The 21,629-nt window shown below is 45.1% G+C and overlaps 1 protein-coding gene across 2 annotated transcripts in view; it reads left to right on the top strand.

Moving 5' to 3' along the window:
• PDE4D (phosphodiesterase 4D) overlaps window positions 1-21,629 on the top strand; it is a 1,251,030-nt gene that overhangs the window by 264,232 nt on the left and 965,169 nt on the right. The window contains exon 1 of one of the 2 annotated variants that reach the window (XM_069748967.1): window positions 6,998-7,648. The exons of the other annotated variant lie outside the window; for it this stretch is intronic. Within the exon in view, the coding sequence (XP_069605068.1) occupies window positions 7,365-7,648 (284 nt within the window). The 5' untranslated portion in view covers window positions 6,998-7,364. Of the gene's footprint in view, window positions 1-6,997; window positions 7,649-21,629 lie in introns of those variants that run through there. 2 annotated transcript variants of the gene reach the window in all.

Genomic DNA, 21,629 nt, shown 5'->3' with positions numbered 1-21,629 from the left:
ATTAACTCTGACCCAATTACTTTTAATAATATTGTATCATCAAGATTTATGCACTCTCCTGTTGAAGAGATGGGAAGATGTATTAGAATATTTCAGCAAAATAAATAGCCTTTGAAATAAAATGATAAAATTAAGCTACTTAGAAAGGCAAAAAAGAACTTTGGATTTTACCCTGAAGGCAGGAAGCATATGCGCAAGGATGGCCAAGCAGGCATAGGTAATATGGCCAGGGGATTATCTTTTTATAACTCATGGGAGTGGGGTTAGGAAAGGATATATACTACTTTAGTGGCACGCAATACAAAATTTGTGACTTTTTGGGAGTTTTGTGCTTTTCCTTCTCCAAAGCTGGAGAGAAAAATAGGTAGAGTTCAGTGGGAGAAGGGGAGTTTCCCTCTACCTAAAAGATTTACTTTAATTTACCACCATATATAAACTAAAAGCTGGAGAAAATGTATTTTCTGGTAATTGTGTCAAATTACTGACTACCTATACACTATATAGCAATTTATGTGGGGTGGTTCAACCATAACTCCCAAGCAGCAATTTAGGGGTCATATTTGACAGAGATCTTCCCTTTATTCCCTATCTGATTACTCACTTGTGTCTTCTGCATCTAAAAGACATCTTCAGAATCCGAACTTTCTCACCTTTGAAACTGAAAAAACTCTTCGGGTACTTTCACACTAGCGTTTTTTTAAATCCGTCACAATGCGTCGTTTTGCAGAAAAAACGCATCCTGCAAAAGTGCTTGTAGGATGCGTTTTTTCCCCATAGACTTCTATTGACGACACATTTGCGACAGATTGCCACACTTCGCATCCGTCTTGCGACGGATGCGTCGTGCTTTGGCGGACCGTCGGGAGAAAAAAACACTACATGTAACGTTTTTTTCTCCTGACGGACCGCTTTTTCCGACTGCGCATGCGCGGCCGGGACTCCGACCCCACCTCCCCGCACCTTACAATGGGGCAGCGGATGCACCGGAAAAATGCATCCGCTGCCTCCATTGTGCAATGCAGCAAACGCTAGCGTTGGAATCTCTCCCTGACGCATTGCGACGGGGAGATTCCGATGCTAGTGTGAAAGAAGCCTTAGTGTTGCTCTTATTCTTTATTGCCTGGACTACTGCAACTCTCTACTAATTGGTCTCCCTCTTACCAAACTTTTTCCTCTCCAATCCATGCTGAAGGTGGCAGCCAGATTCGTATTTCTTTCCAGCTGCTACAACGACGCCTCTACCTTGTGCCAGTCGTTGCACTGGTTACCCATCCACTAAAGAATACAATATAAACTCATCGCTCTCACCCACAAAGCTCTCCATATTTTCACACCGCTCTACATCTCCTCTCTCATTTCTATCTACCCATGCTCGCCGTTCTGTGACTGATCTAAGACTACCATCCTCCATAGTCTAAACCTCACACTTCTGTCTCCAAAACGTCTCTCATGCTGCGCCAGTTTCCTGGAATGCACTAAGTCAGACAATCCGATTAATACCTAGGTCTCCCCCATTTTAAAGTGTGCTTCAAAAACACATCTATTTAGACAGGCCTATCACCTCACTTCACTAAATCTAACTCTCTCCTGTTCGTTCTTTTAATTTTTCCTGGTCCCTCCTGCTCATCTATCTCCGCATCCTCCATGAACCCAATAGCACTTAGTAACTGCACTTAGACAGATACTGGCTGATAACCGATCATGCAGCTTTATACAGCAGTAACCCCTATTTATTATAATGATGGCTGGACCATATATGACAGGCACTTTCTACCGATTGTGCCCCCCTATTTCCTTATACTGTAGAATGTAAGCTCGCGAGCAGGACCCTCACTCCTCCTGTAAATGGTGAATTCTATGTTACTTGTCCTCACTTAATTGTAAAGTGCTGCGGAATATGTTGGTACTATATAAATAAAATTATTATTATTATATTTATTAAGAGGTGTATCTTACTGCTGTTTAAGACTTTCACATAACACACGAGTGTGAGTAAATACTTTCCTGGTGTCACTAGTTCGTTCAGGGTACTGTAAAGCCCCACATTCTCCTTCCATGGCTGTCAGCCCAACAATTGTTCAGCCAATTGTCCGGCTCGTAACAATCTCCCAGACGTTCCCATACCCAAGAGAGTCCACTTTGCAGAGTGCTCCTATGTTCTCTACACGACATCTTTGTAGGCAGCTTATCTCAGGAAGACAAAAAGAACCGTCAGTCTGAAATTGGACATGTCAGATGCTTAACTCCCCCGACAATCATCTGTCCTGCTAAAGGGGAACCTGCCAGCTGATACATGCTGGCCAGACCGTGGGCAGCATGTATCTGGTACCGGCTGTACAATCACAGCAAGCGTGCTTTTAATAGCTGCCGAGGACCCAGCCGTGCTATTGATTAGCTCTACAGACGGGTCCCTGGCGGTTTCTCCCCGCCTGCTGACGGTGACTGGAAAGCTTTTGCCTATGTGCCCATGCCATAGCACCAGTTATTAGCTGATTAGGGAAGAGTTGGGGTGCCAGGTGATAGACCCACCAATCTGATATTGATGACCTGTCCTAAAGGATAGATTAACAATATCTTAGTCTTAGTAGCAACTTTAAATCACCTTTAACAAAGATAAAAATATATATATATTTGACAAAAAATGCAAAAACATAGGAAATAACTAGAATCTTCATCACTGGCAATGAGACGTAAAAGTAACCAGTTATAACAAAAGAAATCATAACCTCTAGCTATTGCCAAAGTTACTTAGTTTTATTTTACTAATTTTTCTCGTCCAGCCTTGTAGCTGATTTTAGAGATGTGACAAGTGGATTTACTGTCAGAATATTTGCCGCTTTGGAGCCAAGTTTCTCATTGACTGACAGTCAATCTCTCAGGATGTACTGCAGACAACGTAGAGGCTGAGAAGCTGCTACAAAAGTGACATCTGACGTGGCAGCGGATCAAGCTGTCAATTTTGCAAAAAAGTTAAACAGAATAATGATTCTCTGTAAAAAAGAAAAAAGAAGCTAAAACTTTATTTCTAGTGTCTTACAGAATTACTGTGACTTTAAAGTTGAATTTCAAATATCTGAATCTTTACCTTTTATTATCTGCTTATTTTTAGGTTTGTATCTTTATACTAGTTGTTTTTAGACCACCACTCCAGCGTTTTTGTTTTTTTTAATTTTACTGCTGAAATGGTGCCATTAATCTAAGTTCCTTGCCCTTAGTGTCATACTTACCAGCCATCGTCTTCTTCTATTACCGGTGCCGCTCCGGTCGTCTTCTGCTGTTTGTGACCTGCCAGATCTCTCCATTGGGTGATCCAGAAGTCACTACTGAATGAGGACAGAACGAGGATCTCATAGACTTACACTGAGAACTTGTGACCGTTACCTTTGACTTCCGGTCAGTATTACAGTCACAAGATGGCGGCGTGAGACCGTAACCACATCAGGAAGAGCTGAAGATGACGACTGGTAAGTATAAGACTAGGGTCAGGGAACTCACATTAGTGGCACCACTCCAGTGCTGAAATAAAAATAAATGCTGGAGTGGTGCTTTAAGAAATTAGCTTTCTGAATTCCTGCAAATGCAACTGGACGTATCTCAGGAGCATACTGCATACCAAAAGCAATAGCTAGCAGGAGGGCAAGGAAAGCGACACCTAGGGTTACTCCTGGTTGCATATAGTATGCAGAGTGCAGCAGTCAAATCATCACCGACTCCTGTGCTCGACACATTAAACATTTATTGAGTTCAGCACAGCTCTGCCTATGCAGAACACAGCAGTGGAGCTGACTTTGTCACTGGTTACTGCACTTTGAAATTGAATGTTTAGAGTGCAGGAATCAGTGGCAATTCTTTATTGCTGCACTCTGCATAGGCAGCAGATGAACTGAGCAAGTTACGCTCACAAGTGTCCTTTGTGCAGAGCGCAGCAGTCAGTGATGATCTGGCTCTTGTGCTCTGCCCAGTGTTTGAAATTGCATACGGTGGTAAAAAAAAAGCACAATGATTGCGCCGCAATCGTATTGTGTAAATATGCTCTAAGTGTTCAATATGCAGAGTGCAGCAGCCAGATAAAAAGTCAGCTCAAATGCTGCGCTCTGCATAAATAGCCTAGCTAACAGATAACCATGATAATTCATTTTCTGTATAAACCTGAAGAAATTGAAAAATACTTAATTTAGGGGAAAAGCTGAGTCTTACCCGATGGCGATTTTTCCGTGGTGCAGACCGGCTCATCAACATCAACCACAGTCTATTATGTTTAAAGGTTTTTAAAGCAAGCTCTGACCTCCGGTGTGAAACTCCAGCTCCAAATATCCCTCTGGTAGTGGCTGAAGTTAGTCACCATGTTATATGTGAACTCTATATGTATGCAGGGGGTTTGACCTTTGACCACATTTCAGAAACAGCTGTCATATTAGTGTGCTGAGGAATAAGATTATTACTGGCCGTTATATGGCTTGTATTATGAGTTTTCTGCCTCAGCCCTTTATGCTCCAGGCACTAGAAGCCTCAGCAGTTTCTCTTTGCGTTTTCTGCCTCTTTCTGCCTTCAGCCCCTTCCTATTCTCCTTTCCCTTTCCACAGACTTTTATAGGCAACTGTTGTAACTTGATTGGTCACTAAAGACACATTTAAGCAATTTTACAGCTAAAACGTTGCAAAATTTGCAAAAACAAGCAACAATTCGTACATAAAATCACTATATTGGTGACTGTAGTACCTTTGTGCAAAAATTGATCTGCTGCTGAAAACATCTAGAAACCCCAAACCCTACAACAATGGTGTAGATAAAATAAAACATGAACACATATAAAATAGACTTTTAAAAAAGGCAGTAATTAAAAGAATAAGGCACAAATGAAAAACAGTAAAAAGAAAAAAAAAATAGACAAAAAAAGGTGCAAATGCAATAACGCCGAGGTGCAAATTTTTCTGATAGTGTCCTAACAGCAGGCAATATGATGACACAATAAAATAACTGTACCTTACTTTTCTAATCCCCCATTTTCCAGGCCTGCTGCTTGAAGGGGTTAGGGAGGACTATTTTTTTTTACTACAGGTCTAAGAACTAACAGGCAGATAGTTGCAAATTACCTGCCTGTTGTGCCAGACTCCGATCTCTGCCGCCACAGCGTCTTTCTTCTGCTGTGCTCCATTGACAGGGTGTGACTGTCAATGTCATGGTGATTGACAGTAAGCTCCCCGCTTCCTTAATGCGGGGAGCCGGCTGTCAAACAGCATAACATCAACAGTTACGCCCCTAATAGGATAGGAGCAGTTAGTGACTGACCTGGGTAGAGCAGACAGGTTGTTGCCTCTGTTAGCAAATACATGAATGTTAGTTTTTAGGTCCATAATAAAATAAGTAAATAAATTAAATAGTCCTGCACAAGCATTTAATGGTCCCGAGTGGTCCTGCAGCAATAACGTTATGTACATAGCTCACATGTTCACTACTGATAGGATGTGCGGCTCATGACCACTGATATCAGTGATTGGTTGCAGTGGTCATGTGATTGATGTACAGCAGGTGACAATCTGCTGGACCAGCAGGGACCAGAGGGAAAAAAAAGGCATGGGAATAGTGAGAGATTAGAAGGGTAAGTTATAGTATATAATGTTATCACGTTGCCTATTATACAAATATTTCAGCAATTCCTGGAAAACAAACCTTTTAGTGTATTCTATTCATACATTTCTAGGAGAAATAACAAAAGGAATGGTACAATAAAGAAATGCTATTACCCATGGAGACAGAATTGCTATTTCATGGGAAATGCAGGTACTCACCACAGCTATATTGAAAGGGATGATTTTTTACATGGATATTAGCACGTGTTCCAGGCTGAAATTTGCATGAAATCTACTCAGGAGCAGAGATATCATTGGTGCAAGGCGGCAAACGTATACCTCCGAAGTAGTAAACGGAGAGGGCTCGTATTTTCAGTCCGGGTGTGATCCGTCAGAACATCGGCTAGCACTCGGACCAATGTTATTCAATCAGGCCGTGCACATGTCCAATTTTCCTTGGACCGAGCGGTCGGAGGAAAAAAAATCGCATTATGCACGTTTTGCCTCCAATAATTGGATCACACTCAGCCATTCAACTCTATGGGTCCGTGAAAAAAAAAAAACGACTGTACTCAGACTGCAATCTGATGTCATCTGAGTTTCACAGACTGACAGAATAGAGAAGATGGAGGATTTAGGTTTTTTATTCTGCACATCCGAGAAGAACAGATACCACTCTGAACCTCTGGTCAGAGTGTGATTAGCATGATTGGACCATTTTTCTCTGATGGAGAAGACGTGTTGACCCTCGCCTTAGTGTCACAGACATATTATTGGACTTCAAAGCGCCCTTATATTGTTCTGGCAAAGGGGCCCTCTTCTACATGTTTCTCCCCCTGAATCTACCCACAATCTTCTGCTATCGATGGAAAAATCCCTCTTGTCGCTCATATTGGTGTGAAATATTTACTGCATTGTATAATAAAAAGGTCAGAAGTGAACCAGCTGCGGGCAGGCAGACGCAGATTAGCCCCATTGCATTGTGCAGACCTGCGCCAGTTCCAACTGTGAATTCCTACTAGAAATCTGAGGTTCTCAGCCTGGATTACTGTTGTGGAGCCACAGGTTGGATTTCTCCAAAAGCCCAAATCAGACCCATTAGAAGAGCTGACGTTCGCCTCTGTTGTTTCGGATTGTAACTTCTCCTGTTTTATTTTTATTTTTGAAACAAACATATATTTTAATAAATTCTTTCTAGCAATTATCACCCAGGTTATTACATTCTTACATCAGTATGAGGATTCCTGGGTATTGGTGTGCATGAGGGAAGCAGGTATTTCCACCTACTGTCAGCACTGCAGCATTTTCCAGCTGATAGAACTAATAATTTATGGTTGAACTATCAATAAATGAGCTGGTGGCTCGTGCCTCTACCTGCCCACAGCAGAGCAGATGGCACAGAGGAAGCTTCTTCTGCTCCACTTCTTGTACAGCCAGTGTAATGTATAGAGAGGCTGCTGCCAGCCTCCAGAGCAGGCGTTCACCTCCCTCCTCCCATGGCTTTCTATGTACAGGGACACAGCTGCAGTGGAGGACTGGCCATAGTTTAGGAGAACCTGTAGAGCTAATGCAGAGCCCTGTCCTGGTCTTCTGAGCTTTGCCCAAAGAGCCAGTGCCCAGGACATTGAGGAGAGGAGTGGAGATGTGTTAGACTGCTGTGTGAAGATCACTATCCATATACAGAGGAGCTGAGGAGATGTCACCCATGGAAGAGTAACCTGCAGAAGAGCTGCTCTGCAGCAAGCAAGAAGGTCGCCCACCCTGCACCCATCCTCTGCCCTTCACCCAACTGGCATGGAGGACATGGCTCAACAGCAAGCACCCAGCTCAGACACCCTGGCTGTTCCTGAAGTGGATAATACCCACTGCCCCAACCCTTGGCTTAATGAGGATCTGGTCAAGACTTTAAGGGAGAACCTGTTACATCATGAAAAGTCCAGAACCACCAGGAAGACTTCTACTGTGTCCCCCAGGTTGTCACCCATTATCTCCCCCAGGAACTCCCCCAGGCTGCTCCGCAGGATGCTGCTGAGCAGTAACATCCCCAAGCAGAGGCGCTTCACAGTGGCCCATACCTGGTAAGGAAAGTTCCTGGGTTATTGGGAGGAGTGCTGCAGTCTGTGCCTGGCACTAGGCTCTGTCCTATGGTGCCCTCCATACTGATGTCCTCCATACTGGTGTCCTCCAAACTGGTGTCCTCCAAACTGGTGTTTACATTGTGTCACTGTGTATGTGCTGGGAGCAAACCTCTAGGGCAGGGTGCAGGTGGAGTAGCCAGGACACCAAGGGTTAAAGCACTGGCAGAAGCTGACAACCCTAGTGACAGAATATAGAGCCATTAGTCATCTCATAGGTTATAGTGTGTCCACCTGTATTCAGCTGAGAACGCAGCATGTCCCCCTGTACATTCTGCACTATGTAGGAAAATGTATTATCTAGCAATGAGCGGTCTATCTATAACCTAGCTTATATCCTTCTATCTATCTATCTATCTATTATCTATCTATTATCTATCTATCTATTATCTATCATCTATATATATATCTATCATCTATCTATATATCTATCATCTATTATCTATCTATCCATCCATCATTATCTATCATCTATCTATCTGTCTATCTATCTATCTATCTATCTATCTATCTATCTATCTATCTATCTATCTATCTATCTATCTATCATTTATCAATCTACTATCTATCTCTATTAATATATCATATCTATCTATCCATCATTATCTATCACATATCTATATTTCTTAAGGAAGACTCAGTCACCACGTTTTTTGTAAACTTTATTTGAAGCACTGTACATTTTTTTTCTGTTTTATTGAGTGGACCCCATAAAATATTCCATGGTGCTTCTTTTACAATTCTTTTATTCTCTTTTTCTTTCTTTCTTTCTTTCTTTCTTTCTTTCTTTCTTTCTGTCTGTCTGTCTGTCTGTCTGTCTTTCTTTCTTTCTTTTTCTTCTTATGCATTTCTATATATTGACACATTCCACTGATTGATATGGCAGACATTCGAAACGCAGTTTGTGAAACTTGCAAAGAAGACATTAGCCGTCTTATTGTATCTAACACATTTCCTCCCGATTTTTATTATTTGCTGCATTGTTTTTGTCTTTTAGATCCTTCACAGTTGGGCATATACTGTCAAAGTTACAAAAAAAGAGATGACAGTGGGTCTTGTTTGTTGTTTCTGTTATTTCTCCTAAAAGCATGGCAGTATACGATGCTAGCAGTGTAATCTGGCATTTGCTCTTTTGGCTGGAGCAGATTATTCATGCCCGATGTGATTAGTTTATAATATACTTAGCGCTTGTTCCGTTGTTCCTGGCTTCCTCTTGCTTATATTTTCAGGAATTGATACATTGTACTGTAGCTGTAGCTTATTTCTTAGATGTGTTTGAGTAGATTTTTTTTCTTTCCCATCAGTTTTTGTATATTCCTTTCAGCTGTTTTATTTCAAGATGAACAATACAAGAAACAGGGAAGAGCAGGCTCCAAGATGGGTACAGTACTTCCCATGCCAGCTCTACCCTGTACAGCCGGGATGCCCACAAGCCTGTGCTGAAGCCCCCTGACCCTCTCTATTATTCCCAGAGGCACCAGGCTGTGGACGACCCATAGTCACCAGTATGACCTTACTTTCCCATTTCACCAGCATCCTTTTGACTTGTAGCATGAATCTGGATTCATAGAGCCAGAGAAGGGCTGAGTTAGAGGGAAAACATCTAGGTTGTAGGGTGGACCGAGCGCCCCTACTTGGTTTGAACAGTCACTTTGTGCTGACAGGGTCCCTTTAAATGTTTCATTTTGCATAAGAAAAACATGGTTGTAGTACAAGAAGCATCCCCTAGACAGGTGTGGCGCTGTTTTTGTAATTTTGAACAATGCCTTTAAAGTGACACTGTTACCTGAATTTGGAGGGAACAATCTTCAGCCATGGAGGCGGGGTTTTGGGGTTTTTGATTCACCCTTTCCTTACCCGCTGGCTGCATGCTGGCTGCAATATTGGATTGAAGTTCATTCTCTGTCCTCCATAGTACACACCTGCACAAGGTGCAATCTTGCCATACGCAGGCGTGTACTATGGAGGAGAGTGAATGAACTTCAATCCAATATTGCAGCCAGCATGCAGCCAGCGGGTAAGGAAAGGGTGAATCAAAAACCCCAAAACCCCGCCTCCATGGCTGAAGATTGTTCCCTCCAAATCCAGGTGACAGTGTCCCTTTAAATTCAGTTTCAAGGAAATCTGTCACCAGGTTATTGCTACCTCATTTGAGAGCAGCATGAACTTGGCAAAGAGACCCTGAATGCAGGGATATATCACATAGATTACTGGGTGCAGCTGTTCTGATACAATCAGAGCTTTTAGATTTAGCAGTGAAGCAGAGCTGAGGAAGCTAACTCCGCCCCCACCAGGCTCTCCATGTATAAAGTCCATAAACAGTGAGCTGCCTATCAGAGTAGTGGGCGTTGCCAGACCAGAAGGCAGCACTGCTGGGTCTCCCCAATGATAAGCTACTGGTGCTAACACAATCATGGCAGGCAAACACAACCACTGATCTTGAGGAAGAGAGACATTGCTGAAATCTGTGTTTTAACCCCTACAGCATGCTGTCTTCAGCTTACATAGCAAAAACCTGCTGGCAGATTCCCTTTAAGACATATTGTTGTAGATTTTACAATGAGTAATCCCCCGAAGCCAACTAGATTTTGCTGCAGTCAGGTAAATGGAACTTCAGTGAAGGACCAAAAATGTTGGTGGTGGCAGCTTTAAAAAAATAGGCGGGTTAGCTGTCTGGTTGCCGAGATTTGTCCAGCCCTGACCATCCAAAATTACAACAAAAAGGAAGGTCTTCTGAAATAAGCAAAGCAAGAAAATCTATCGCTAAAAAATTTGGTCTAGATCCGGGTCTTGGGAGAGAATATACATAAAAATAGGTTTTCAGAAGCTTTTTGCGGCTCATATCTGGTAGAAAGAAGTGTCCCTTTTACAGTTTTACCAATTATAGGGGGAACTGCAGCTGGCCACATGTACTTAGGTGGAGCCATACTGCAGCGGTGGCCGAGAACTGCCGTCTGCAGAGGAAAAAACTGTAACGGGGACTCTGCAGTAAAACATCAATGTTGTCCCGCCATTCTCGGGATCGGTGGACATCCCAGAGTTAATTAAAGGAATAATATTGAAGCTGCTCGAATCGGGGCAGCATGAATCTCAGCCTGTTTTACACTATGGCGTTATTGAGAAAAATGAGAAAAGTCATCTTAGAACTATTGAGATAGACCTGACTAGTCCGATATGGTCCCGATGCATCTCCCCGCCCCATTCCATTTGATTGACAGGTCTCTCTATGCACGCCGGTCTCTCTATGCACGCAGGTCTCTCTATGCACGCAGGTCTGACTATGCACGCAGGTCTGTCTATGCACGCAGGTCTGTCTATGCACGCAGGCTTCTCTATGCACGCAGGTCTCTCTATGCACGCCGGCCTCTCTATGCACGCCGGCCTCTCTATGCACGCAGGTCTGTCTATGCACGCAGGTCTCTCTATGCACGCAGGTCTCTCTATGCACGCAGGTCTCTCTATGCACGCCGGTCTGTCTATGCACGCAGGCTTCTCTATGCACGCAGGTCTCTCTATGCACGCAGGCTTCTCTATGCACGCAGGTCTCTCTATGCACGCAGGTCTCTCTATGCACGCAGGTCTCTCTATGCACGCAGGCCTGTCTATGCACGCAGGCTTCTCTATGCACGCAGGTCTCTCTATGCACGCAGGTCTCTCTATGCACGCAGGTCTCTCTATGCACGCAGGTCTCTCTATACTCGCAGGTCTCTCTATGCACGCAGGTCTCTCTATGCACGCAGGTCTCTCTATGCACGCAGGTCTCTCTATACTCGCAGGTCTCTCTATGCACGCAGGTCTCTCTATGCACGCAAGTCTCTCTATGCACGCAGGTCTCTCTATACTCGCAGGTCTCTCTATGCACGCAGGTCTCTCTATGCACGCAGGTCTCTCTATGCACGCAGGTCTCTCTATACTCGCAGGTCTCTCTATGCACGCAGGTCTCTCTATACTCGCAGGTCTCTCTATGCACGCAGGTCTCTCTATGCACGCAGGTCTCTCTATGCACGCAGGTCTCTCTATACTCGCAGGTCTCTCTATGCACGCAGATCTCTCTATGCACGCAGGTCTCTCTATACTCGCAGGTCTCTCTATGCACGCCGGTCTGTCTATGCACGCAGGCTTCTCTATGCACGCAGGTCTCTCTATGCACGCAGGTCTCTCTATGCACGCCGGTCTGTCTATGCACGCAGGCTTCTCTATGCACGCAGGTCTCTCTATGCACGCAGGTCTCTCTATGCACGCAGGTCTCTCTATGCACGCAGGTCTCTCTATGCACGCCGGCCTCTCTATGCACGCAAGTCTCTCTATGCACGCAGGTCTCTCTATGCACGCAGGTCTCTCTATGCACGCCGGCCTCTCTATGCACGCAGGCCTGTCTATGCACGCAAGTCTCTCTATGCACGCAGGTCTCTCTATGCACGCAGGCCTCTCTATGCACGCAGGTCTCTCTATGCACGCAGGTCTCTCTATACTCGCAGGTCTCTCTATGCACGCAGGTCTCTCCATGCACGCAGGTCTCTCTATGCACGCAGGTCTCTCTATGCACGCAGGCCTCTCTATGCACGCAGGTCTCTCCATGCACGCAGGTCTCTCTATGCACGCAGGTCTCTCCATGCACGCAGGTCTCTCTATGCACGCAGGTCTCTCTATGCACGCCGGTCTCTCTATACACGCAGGTCTCTCTATGCACGCAGGTCTCTCTATACTCGCAGGTCTCTCCATGCACGCAGGTCTCTCTATGAACGCAGGTCTCTCTATGCACGCAGGTCTCTCTATACTCGCAGGTCTCTCCATGCACGCAGGTCTCTCTATGCACGCAGGTCTCTCTATGCACGCAGGTCTCTCTATGCACGCAGGTCTCTCTATACTCGCAGGTCTCTCCATGCACGCAGGTCTCTCTATGAACGCAGGTCTCTCTATGCACGCAGGTCTCTCTATGCACGCAGGTCTCTCCATGCACGCAGGTCTCTCTATGAACGCAGGTCTCTCTATGCACGCAGGTCTCTCTATGCACGCAGGTCTCTCTATGCACGCAGGTCTCTCCATGCACGCAGGTCTCTCTATGCACGCAGGTCTCTCTATGCACGCCGGTCTCTCTATACACGCAGGTCTCTCTATGCACGCAGGTCTCTCTATGCACGCAGGTCTCTCTATGCACGCAGGTCTCTCTATACTCGCAGGTCTCTCCATGCACACAGGTCTCTCTATGAACGCAGGTCTCTCTATGCACGCAGGTCTCTCTATACTCGCAGGTCTCTCCATGCACGCAGGTCTCTCTATGCACGCAGGTCTCTCTATGCACGCAGGTCTCTCTATACTCGCAGGTCTCTCCATGCACGCAGGTCTCTCTATGAACGCAGGTCTCTCTATGCACGCAGGTCTCTCTATACTCGCAGGTCTCTCCATGCACGCCGGTCTCTCTATGCACGCAGGTCTCTCTATGCACGCAGGTCTCTCTATGCACGCAGGTCTCTCTATGCACGCAGGCCTCTCTACACACGCAGGTCTCTCTATGTACGCAGGTCTCTCCATGCACGCCGGTCTCTCTATGCACGCCGGTCTCTCTATGAACGCAGGTCTCTCTATACTCGCAGGTCTCTCCATGCACGCCGGTCTCTCTATGCACGCAGGTCTCTCTATACTCGCAGGTCTCTCCATGCACGCAGGTCTCTCTATGCACGCAGGTCTCTCTATGCACGCAGGTCTCTCTATGCACGCAGGCCTCTCTACACACGCAGGTCTCTCCATGCACGCCGGTCTCTCTATGCACGCCGGTCTCTCTATGAACGCAGGTCTCTCTATGCACGCAGGTCTCTCTATGAACGCAGGTCTCTCTATGCACGCAGGTCTCTCTATGCACGCCGGTCTCTCTATGCACGCAGGTCTCTCTATGCACGCAGGTCTCTCTATGCACGCCGGTCTCTCTATGCACGCCGGTCTCTCTATGCACGCAGGTCTCTCTATGCACGCAGGTCTCTCTACGCACGCAGGTCTCTCTACGAACGCAGGTCTCTCTATGCACGCAGGTCTCTCTATGCACGCAGGTCTCTCTACGCACGCAGGTCTCTCTATGCACGCAGGCCTCTCTATGCACGCAGGCCTCTCTATGCACGCAGGTCTCTCTATGCACGCAGGTCTCTCTATGCACGCAGGTCTCTCTATGCACGCAGGCCTCTCTATGCACGCAGGTCTCTCTATGCACGCAGGCCTCTCTATGCACGCAGGCCTCTCTATGCACGCAGGTCTCTCTATGCACGCAGGTCTCTCTATGCACGCAGGCCTCTCTATGCACGCAGGTCTCTCTATGCACGCAGGTCTGTCTACGAACGCAGGTCTCTCTATGCACGCAGGTCTCTCTATGCACGCAGGTCTCTCTACGCACGCAGGTCTCTCTATGCACGCAGGCCTCTCTATGCACGCAGGCCTCTCTATGCACGCAGGTCTCTCTATGCACGCAGGTCTCTCTATGCACGCAGGTCTCTCTATGCACGCAGGCCTCTCTATGCACGCAGGTCTCTCTATGCACGCAGGCCTCTCTATGCACGCAGGCCTCTCTATGCACGCAGGTCTCTCTATGCACGCAGGTCTCTCTATGCACGCAGGCCTCTCTATGCACGCAGGTCTCTCTATGCACGCAGGTCTCTCTATGCACGCAGGTCTCTCTATGCACGCAGGCTTCTCTATGCACGCAGGTCTCTCTATGCACGCAGGTCTCTCTATGCACGCAGGTCTCTCTATGCACGCAGGTCTCTCTATGCACGCAGGTCTCTCTACGCACGCAGGTCTCTCTATGCACGCAGGCCTCTCTATGCACGCAGGCCTCTCTATGCACGCAGGTCTCTCTATGCACGCAGGTCTCTCTATGCACGCAGGCCTCTCTATGCACGCAGGTCTCTCTATGCACGCAGGCCTCTCTATGCACGCAGGCCTCTCTATGCACGCAGGTCTCTCTATGCACGCAGGTCTCTCTATGCACGCAGGCCTCTCTATGCACGCAGGTCTCTCTATGCACGCAGGTCTCTCTATGCACGCAGGTCTCTCTATGCACGCAGGCTTCTCTATGCACGCAGGTCTCTCTATGCACGCAGGTCTCTCTATGCACGCAGGTCTCTCTATGCACGCAGGTCTCTCTATGCACGCAGGCTTCTCTATGCACGCAGGTCTCTCAATGCACGCAGGTCTCTCTATGCACGCAGGTCTCTCTATGCACGCAGGTCTCTCTATGCACGCAGGTCTCTCTATGCACGCAGGTCTCTCTATACTCGCAGGTCTCTCCATGCACGCAGGTCTCTCTATGCACGCAGGTCTCTCTATGCACGCAGGTCTCTCTATACTCGCAGGTCTCTCCATGCACGCAGGTCTCTCTATGAACGCAGGTCTCTCTATGCACGCAGGTCTCTCTATACTCGCAGGTCTCTCCATGCACGCAGGTCTCTCTATGCACGCAGGTCTCTCTATGCACGCAGGTCTCTCTATGCACGCAGGCCTCTCTACGCACGCAGGTCTCTCTATGCACGCAGGTCTCTCCATGCACGCCGGTCTCTCTATGCACGCCGGTCTCTCTATGAACGCAGGTCTCTCTATACTCGCAGGTCTCTCCATGCACGCCGGTCTCTCTATGCACGCAGGTCTCTCTATACTCGCAGGTCTCTCCATGCACGCAGGTCTCTCTATGCACGCAGGTCTCTCTATGCACGCAGGTCTCTCTATGCACGCAGGTCTCTCTATGCACGCAGGCCTCTCTACACACGCAGGTCTCTCTATGCACGCAGGTCTCTCTATGCACGCAGGTCTCTCTATGCACGCAGGCCTCTCTATACTCGCAGGTCTCTCTATGCACGCAGGTCTCTCTATGCACGCAGGTCTCTCTACGCACGCAGGTCTCTCTATGCACGCCCTCAGGTGGGCTCTGATTCGTGCTGCCTGTGGCTTGGGCAGCATAAATCTAATTATAAGCTCCCTTTAAGCGATGGCAAATCCCAGCTATACACAATCACTTTACAACAGCAATGTACAATCACCCCTCCTGACATGCACCATTGAACTGGCCCTCGGGGGGACAAGTGACCTCCCTGGTGACCATCTATGAAGGAGTGGGCCCCTCGCCCAATATATGGGCAGTAGTGGCACAATACACTAGTTTCATCACGTAGGCAGCGTCTCATCATTTATAAACTACCCAATTCTTTATTATACAGAGGCAAAGGTAAAGGTGTGAGTGAGGTTGACGTGATATTGGCATGTAGTAGAGCAGCGGGCTCATAGCATCACAGTCCGGCACTGCTGACATAAGATTGTTGGCAGCGCCTCCATAGGTGGGCATGACGTGCGGCAGGCTGGGGTCATGTGTCCGATCATTCTGGATATTTTCCTTTTATGTTTCTTTATTCAGCATCTCCTAAGGTCCGTGGTTTTAGGTCAGACTTGCTCACTTATATGTTTGATCGTGGGAAAATCTGTTGTAAGTCCCATGACACAGATATATAGAAAAGACAGGAGAGCTTGATCAATGCACGGACGAAAACAATCAATGCCGTACACATTCCCTTACTCCTGGTACGTGAAAGACTCCATCTGTTGTTATGGTAACGCCACCTGAGACATCCTGGCGATTGTGGGTCTGTGCATTGCAGTTGTCAGGACAACACCACAACATGGTGCTTATTTATGTGACCGGTGTCGTGCCCACCGCGTGCTGAGAACTTTACTCTAGTCATGCAGTACTATGGGGGAAGCAGCTGCCGCACAAGTGCTGAATCTATGGCGTCGCTCTGCACGTCTGCTTACTACATTTTTGTACCTTAGAGTCATCGGCTTTTTTTTACTCTCAAAAAAAGTAAATTCAGAAGCTAATTTGCATGCCTTTTCCCAAGGAGCATTGCCTGCCTGTGCCTCACTACAAGGAGAACACCAGAATAAGGAGTATATGGGTCACAGTACTGCGCTCCATCATCACTCCCCTCTTGGGTACTATTACATTGTTCATCCTGAACTGCCTGCTTCATTCTAAACCTTTATAAATCTTTTTAAACAGCGACAGTATTAGAGAAATTCTGATTGTTAGCTGCTCTCTATTATTGCCCCTTTTACATCTCTTTGTTCCCAAATATATCATACGGGCTGACTTCATGTGCCTGTCATTTCAACAATCTTTGCATAAAACTGTATTACAAGCGAATAATTGTATACGTGAGGTGTAATATCAGACACAAGACAAGCTCTTAAGCTTTCCCATATTAGTGGTGAACTCTGCTATCCATAATGAAACTATAATCAAAAAGCACAATTTCTGTATTAGGGCTGAGTGCATATTAAATTATAACTCACCCAACGTATAGAAAAAGGCAAGCGCCAAAACGCGCGTAGGGGACCTGGCAGCACGTTTACCTTTAGGTAAAAAATGATTTTTTGATATTTTCTTATGCCTTTTGCTCATGCACTTTATCCTTTCGACTAACAGATTGTGCCTATAAGCTTGATCATCTACCTGCCTTATGTACTCCTGCACCTTACTATTTATTCATAGTATGCTAACACATTGATGTGTCTTTACCCTTTTATTATTTGTTACAATTGGTCTATGTTATCCATCATGTGCTATTTAAGGTGGTGTTATGATATTTGTACTGTGATGTGATTGAGCTGTTTTGCAGATTTAATTTTTCTCTGGGCATTTTTGCAATGTTCTCTCTATGAGCTTACATTTTATAGGGGTTTAGTATAGCTTTTTTGTAACGTGCGCCATTTCCTGATTCAGCTGCTTATTTATTGTATACCGTATGTTGTTTTAAATCATCCCAGTAGTGTATAATAGCCATGTCTCGTCAAACTCAATCTGACAGGTGCCCCGCCCCTATCAAAGTGTATCAAAATGTGTAACCCCTCCCCTCCCCTTGTCTGACGGCTGGTATCCAGCTGTCCCTCCTTGTTTGATTTCCCCTTTTGATATAGTTTAATATAGTTTAATTTGTTGTAGTTTTGATATTATTCCCGTATTTTGTGGAATAACACATGTTTATAATTATAGCCTAGTCGTGTATTTATTTTACACGTGGTTTATAACACCTTTTTCATTTGTTTTATAATAGATTTTATACGTAGCCCCGAGTTTGATTCTGTAAGCTTTTGTTTTATTCACAGTGTATCCATATAGTGAATAGGGCTGATGTTTCTGTATGCAATCCTACATCCTGTTATGTGAAAAGTATTCTCAAACACTAACTAAATGGTGAACATTACCTAAATTAGGTTAACTGTGGGTCAGAGGTTTATAGCACCTAGGTCAAGCAATTGTTGTTGTATTTGCGTACCCCATAAATGTTTATTCTCACAAACAGAAAAGTTATTGTGTCCTGAAGATGGCATCTGAGGTTATTTGTTTTTTGTATTAGCTTTCTCAGAAAACAGCTGTGTTATCTGAGGGTCAGATATTTTTGTACAAACTCATGCTGTTTGGTGATCTTTGTGAAGCAGAACTTTGTTTTATAACACATTTGTACTTGTATTGTACCTGAATTGATATTTGCTTTCTCTTTTTTGTGTCCTGAAGATGGCATCTGCAAAGTTATTTGTTATCTACTGAGGCCATTGCAAGTTGTGTTTATTCACATTGTAGCAGGTTTTATCCTTGTGGCTGCCTTATATACACAGAAGAGATATGCACCAATGTCACAACACAAGTTATAATATGACCCAATGTTACAACACAAGTAAGAAGCGGCGTGTTTTATACGAATAAAAACCAAAGACACGATATTGTAAAAAAAAATTTAAAAGATTTATTTCTCACAATAAAACAGCATCTCAAAGACATTTCATTACTATAAAAATTCATACAGAATATAAAAAGTAAAAACATTAAAATAGTACAATGAACAATTACACTTCTTACAAAATAATTAATATAGCGTTACAAGGCGTGTACAGCATTTATCCAGTACATTCTTTACATCGTGAGCCACATGGTTTGCAGCATCGGTAGAGACCTTTTTTTAGGTAGCAGAGTTCCACGTGTGGTACCTAATGACGGGGAATGTAAAGATTGAATTGTACGGGGAACCGCCGCTAACTTCAGCGGTGTAGATACAGAGCGTGTCTCACTGTTGGTAATTTTTAATTCATCTAAAAGCTTCCTAGTAGCGGGGTTACCCACAACTGTAGACGGCATATTTAGTTCGGCCATAGCCTGCATAAATGAATCCCAACCCGGTGGTAAATTTCTACTGTTCAGAGCATGACTCTGCGTTGTACTACGTACCAAATCCAGTAAGTTAGACCCTGGTATTACGGATCCTTTGAAAATAAATTCAGCATTATTATTCCATGCTGTGACATTTTTATTCTGCAGCAGCCTGTTTAGTAAAAATTCAGCATTCTTTTTATATCTTTGGTTTATATGTCCGACAATTTCAGCGATCTCATGATTTTTATCAGAGTCGGTATTTGGCAATTGCTGCTGACCAGGATCAGGAGGGCTAACGAGATTTAAAGCCGTTACTTCTTTTGAGCTGTGCCTCGTATGTACCAAGTAGCGTTGTAGCACAGCGCTATACATTTTAATTTTCACATCATCGGGAATGTCACGACGCTGTAAAATGTCGCTAATCTCACCATCAAGGCGCCGAATAACACTGTCGCGTATGTTATCTGTAGTACCGGGTCTTAGTTTGTCTAGCTCCTGTTTGGGGACTAGATACATTTTCGTTGTATGCTCCATTATCTTCCGGCGATCAGGCTTGTTATTATTGGGATTGCAAAAGCTAAAAGAGGACCGATAAACCCGCCGGCCTGTTTTAGTAGGCGCTTCTTTTTCTTTATGGGCTGAGACCTGTCGCTCAGGGTTCTTATAGCTTTACGCCACTTCTTTAATATACCTTTTTGGCGCTCTTTCAGCGGAATCCTGCCTTTTAAGATATTTAAAGCAATCTCGCCTATGGCTGTAATTAAATCATTGCTTGCATCGCGCAAAATAGACTTTCTGACAGCGGGGGTTGCTTTCACTAGGGTTTTTAAGAGAGCCCAGTTACGCCGGAGCCTCTCAGACATCTTTACATCACAACGACCACAGCGTAGAATGTCTGATACCTGGTAAAATTCACTTTTTAGAAGTTTTTTTCTTCTGAACATAGACAGCGGGCAGCGCGGGTGGAAACAACCCAGTCCTTAAACGCAGATCCTCAGGAGTATTAGCTCTCAAATCTACAAGCAAATACCCGTAAGGCTCCCGCGTGGCATCCTCAAAAGCTTCTAGGAAAAAACGTGTTTTTCCGGGATACATCTGACGAGCTAGAGTTAAAATTTGTAATTTATCTCGGGGGTTGTTAAAAAGCACCATGTACTTTGTGTTTAAATTTATCGTACGGCTTTTCTTGCCCTGACAAAATATGTTTTGCACCAGGTAGAAAATGCTGAGATTTCTGTGGTGCACATACTTGGTAAAGGCTTTTTCTATCTCACAATTCTCACTAGCACTCTCCATGAGATCATCAACAATCGCCAAATTCACCTTCTCCGGTGGGAATAATTCGTCATCTACGAATGTATTCGGCAGACCCTCCACAAATCTGGCGTGGGGAAAAGAGAGAGAGATTTCATCATATAGTTTTTGCCAACACGAATAAAACCATACAATATTATCAGGTTTCTGAGAAAAATTAGCTTCAATATTATATAGCAGCTGTTTTACAAAATAGCTCTTTCCAGAATTAGACGGGCCTGCTAGAATGCACGAGAACGGGTGTTGCAGACGCGTATCCATCACAATACTCGACTAATACCCAAAAGGTAATGTTGTGAAATCGTCTAATAGTCGCCGCTTTGTATAAACGCACTTTTGTGTTTTGCGTAATGGCCTTGTTTCAATATCCCAGTACTTTTTATTTCTCACAATGGACGCCTGCTGTACGACAATACGTTTCTGAGTTTCTGCGGCAGAATTGCGCGGGTAGTCCAGAACTAGATCTTTCAGACTGTTGAAATTAATAGATTGAGAGTTACCAACATTTAGTGTTATCCCCTTAACTTTTAAGACAGTTTTACCGGTGTTGAGTTTGTAGCCGTAAGTTTTGGGGCCCGCGGATACAAATTCTGTGATGTGTGTACCATCGGGTATTTCACTGGTCAGCTCCCCCAGGTAATCGCCTAAAGGCGGTTGCCACTCACCATCTCTCTGTACAAAAATAACTGAGTCTGTGTCGTGATAAAGGCACCTCTCCTGCAGCCGGTCCAGCAGCGAATAGAGCTCTAACCGAGCATACGCTGTTGTAAAACACGCTATAAAAATGTTTGTGTTTTTGTTGAGTGTGTGGTGGCCTTTTGCATATTTCCAGTTAATGGTTGCGGTGTCATCATCAAGGAAATGTAACATCGAAATGTCATAGTAAGGCAGGAACAAATACTTAAAAAGCTCATCTGGATCCCTAACAATGCTGGTACATGATAGATTAGATCTCTGAGCAAACTTTCCCCATAAAGAATTTAAGAAAAGCTTGGAGATCTGGCGCTTAGCAGGATTGACAGCTATATTTTCAGGCCGTAATTGGACACCTTCTTTTTCAAGAAAAGAGTCAATGTACTGCCGTTTCTTGGCGTCATCAGTGCACCAGCTAGGATAACCAGAGGCTTCCTGCTTATCCCTAAGATGTAATTTAATGTAAGGCGCAAACAGATCATCAGTGGTTTTAGGAAAATGCCATATTTCATAGATGTGAGCGATCCGATACCCTTTTTCTATCGCCATCTCGAGCTCTATAGTGCACCAGGTGCCTGTCAGCGCCCGTTCTTCATCACTGTGGGCACAAATATCTGCCTGGGAATCTGCAGCGCATGTGTAGCAAAGGGGAAACATTAATTTTTTGTTGAGTTTTACCGGTAGAACTGGAAAAAATAAATCTCTCGGCGGGTAGACCTTGACTCTAGCAATGCC

The sequence above is a fragment of the Ranitomeya imitator genome, chromosome 1, assembly GCF_032444005.1.
Source record: "Ranitomeya imitator isolate aRanImi1 chromosome 1, aRanImi1.pri, whole genome shotgun sequence".
NCBI lineage: Eukaryota > Metazoa > Chordata > Amphibia > Anura > Dendrobatidae > Ranitomeya > Ranitomeya imitator.
This window is presented reverse-complemented; position numbering and strand designations above follow the sequence as displayed.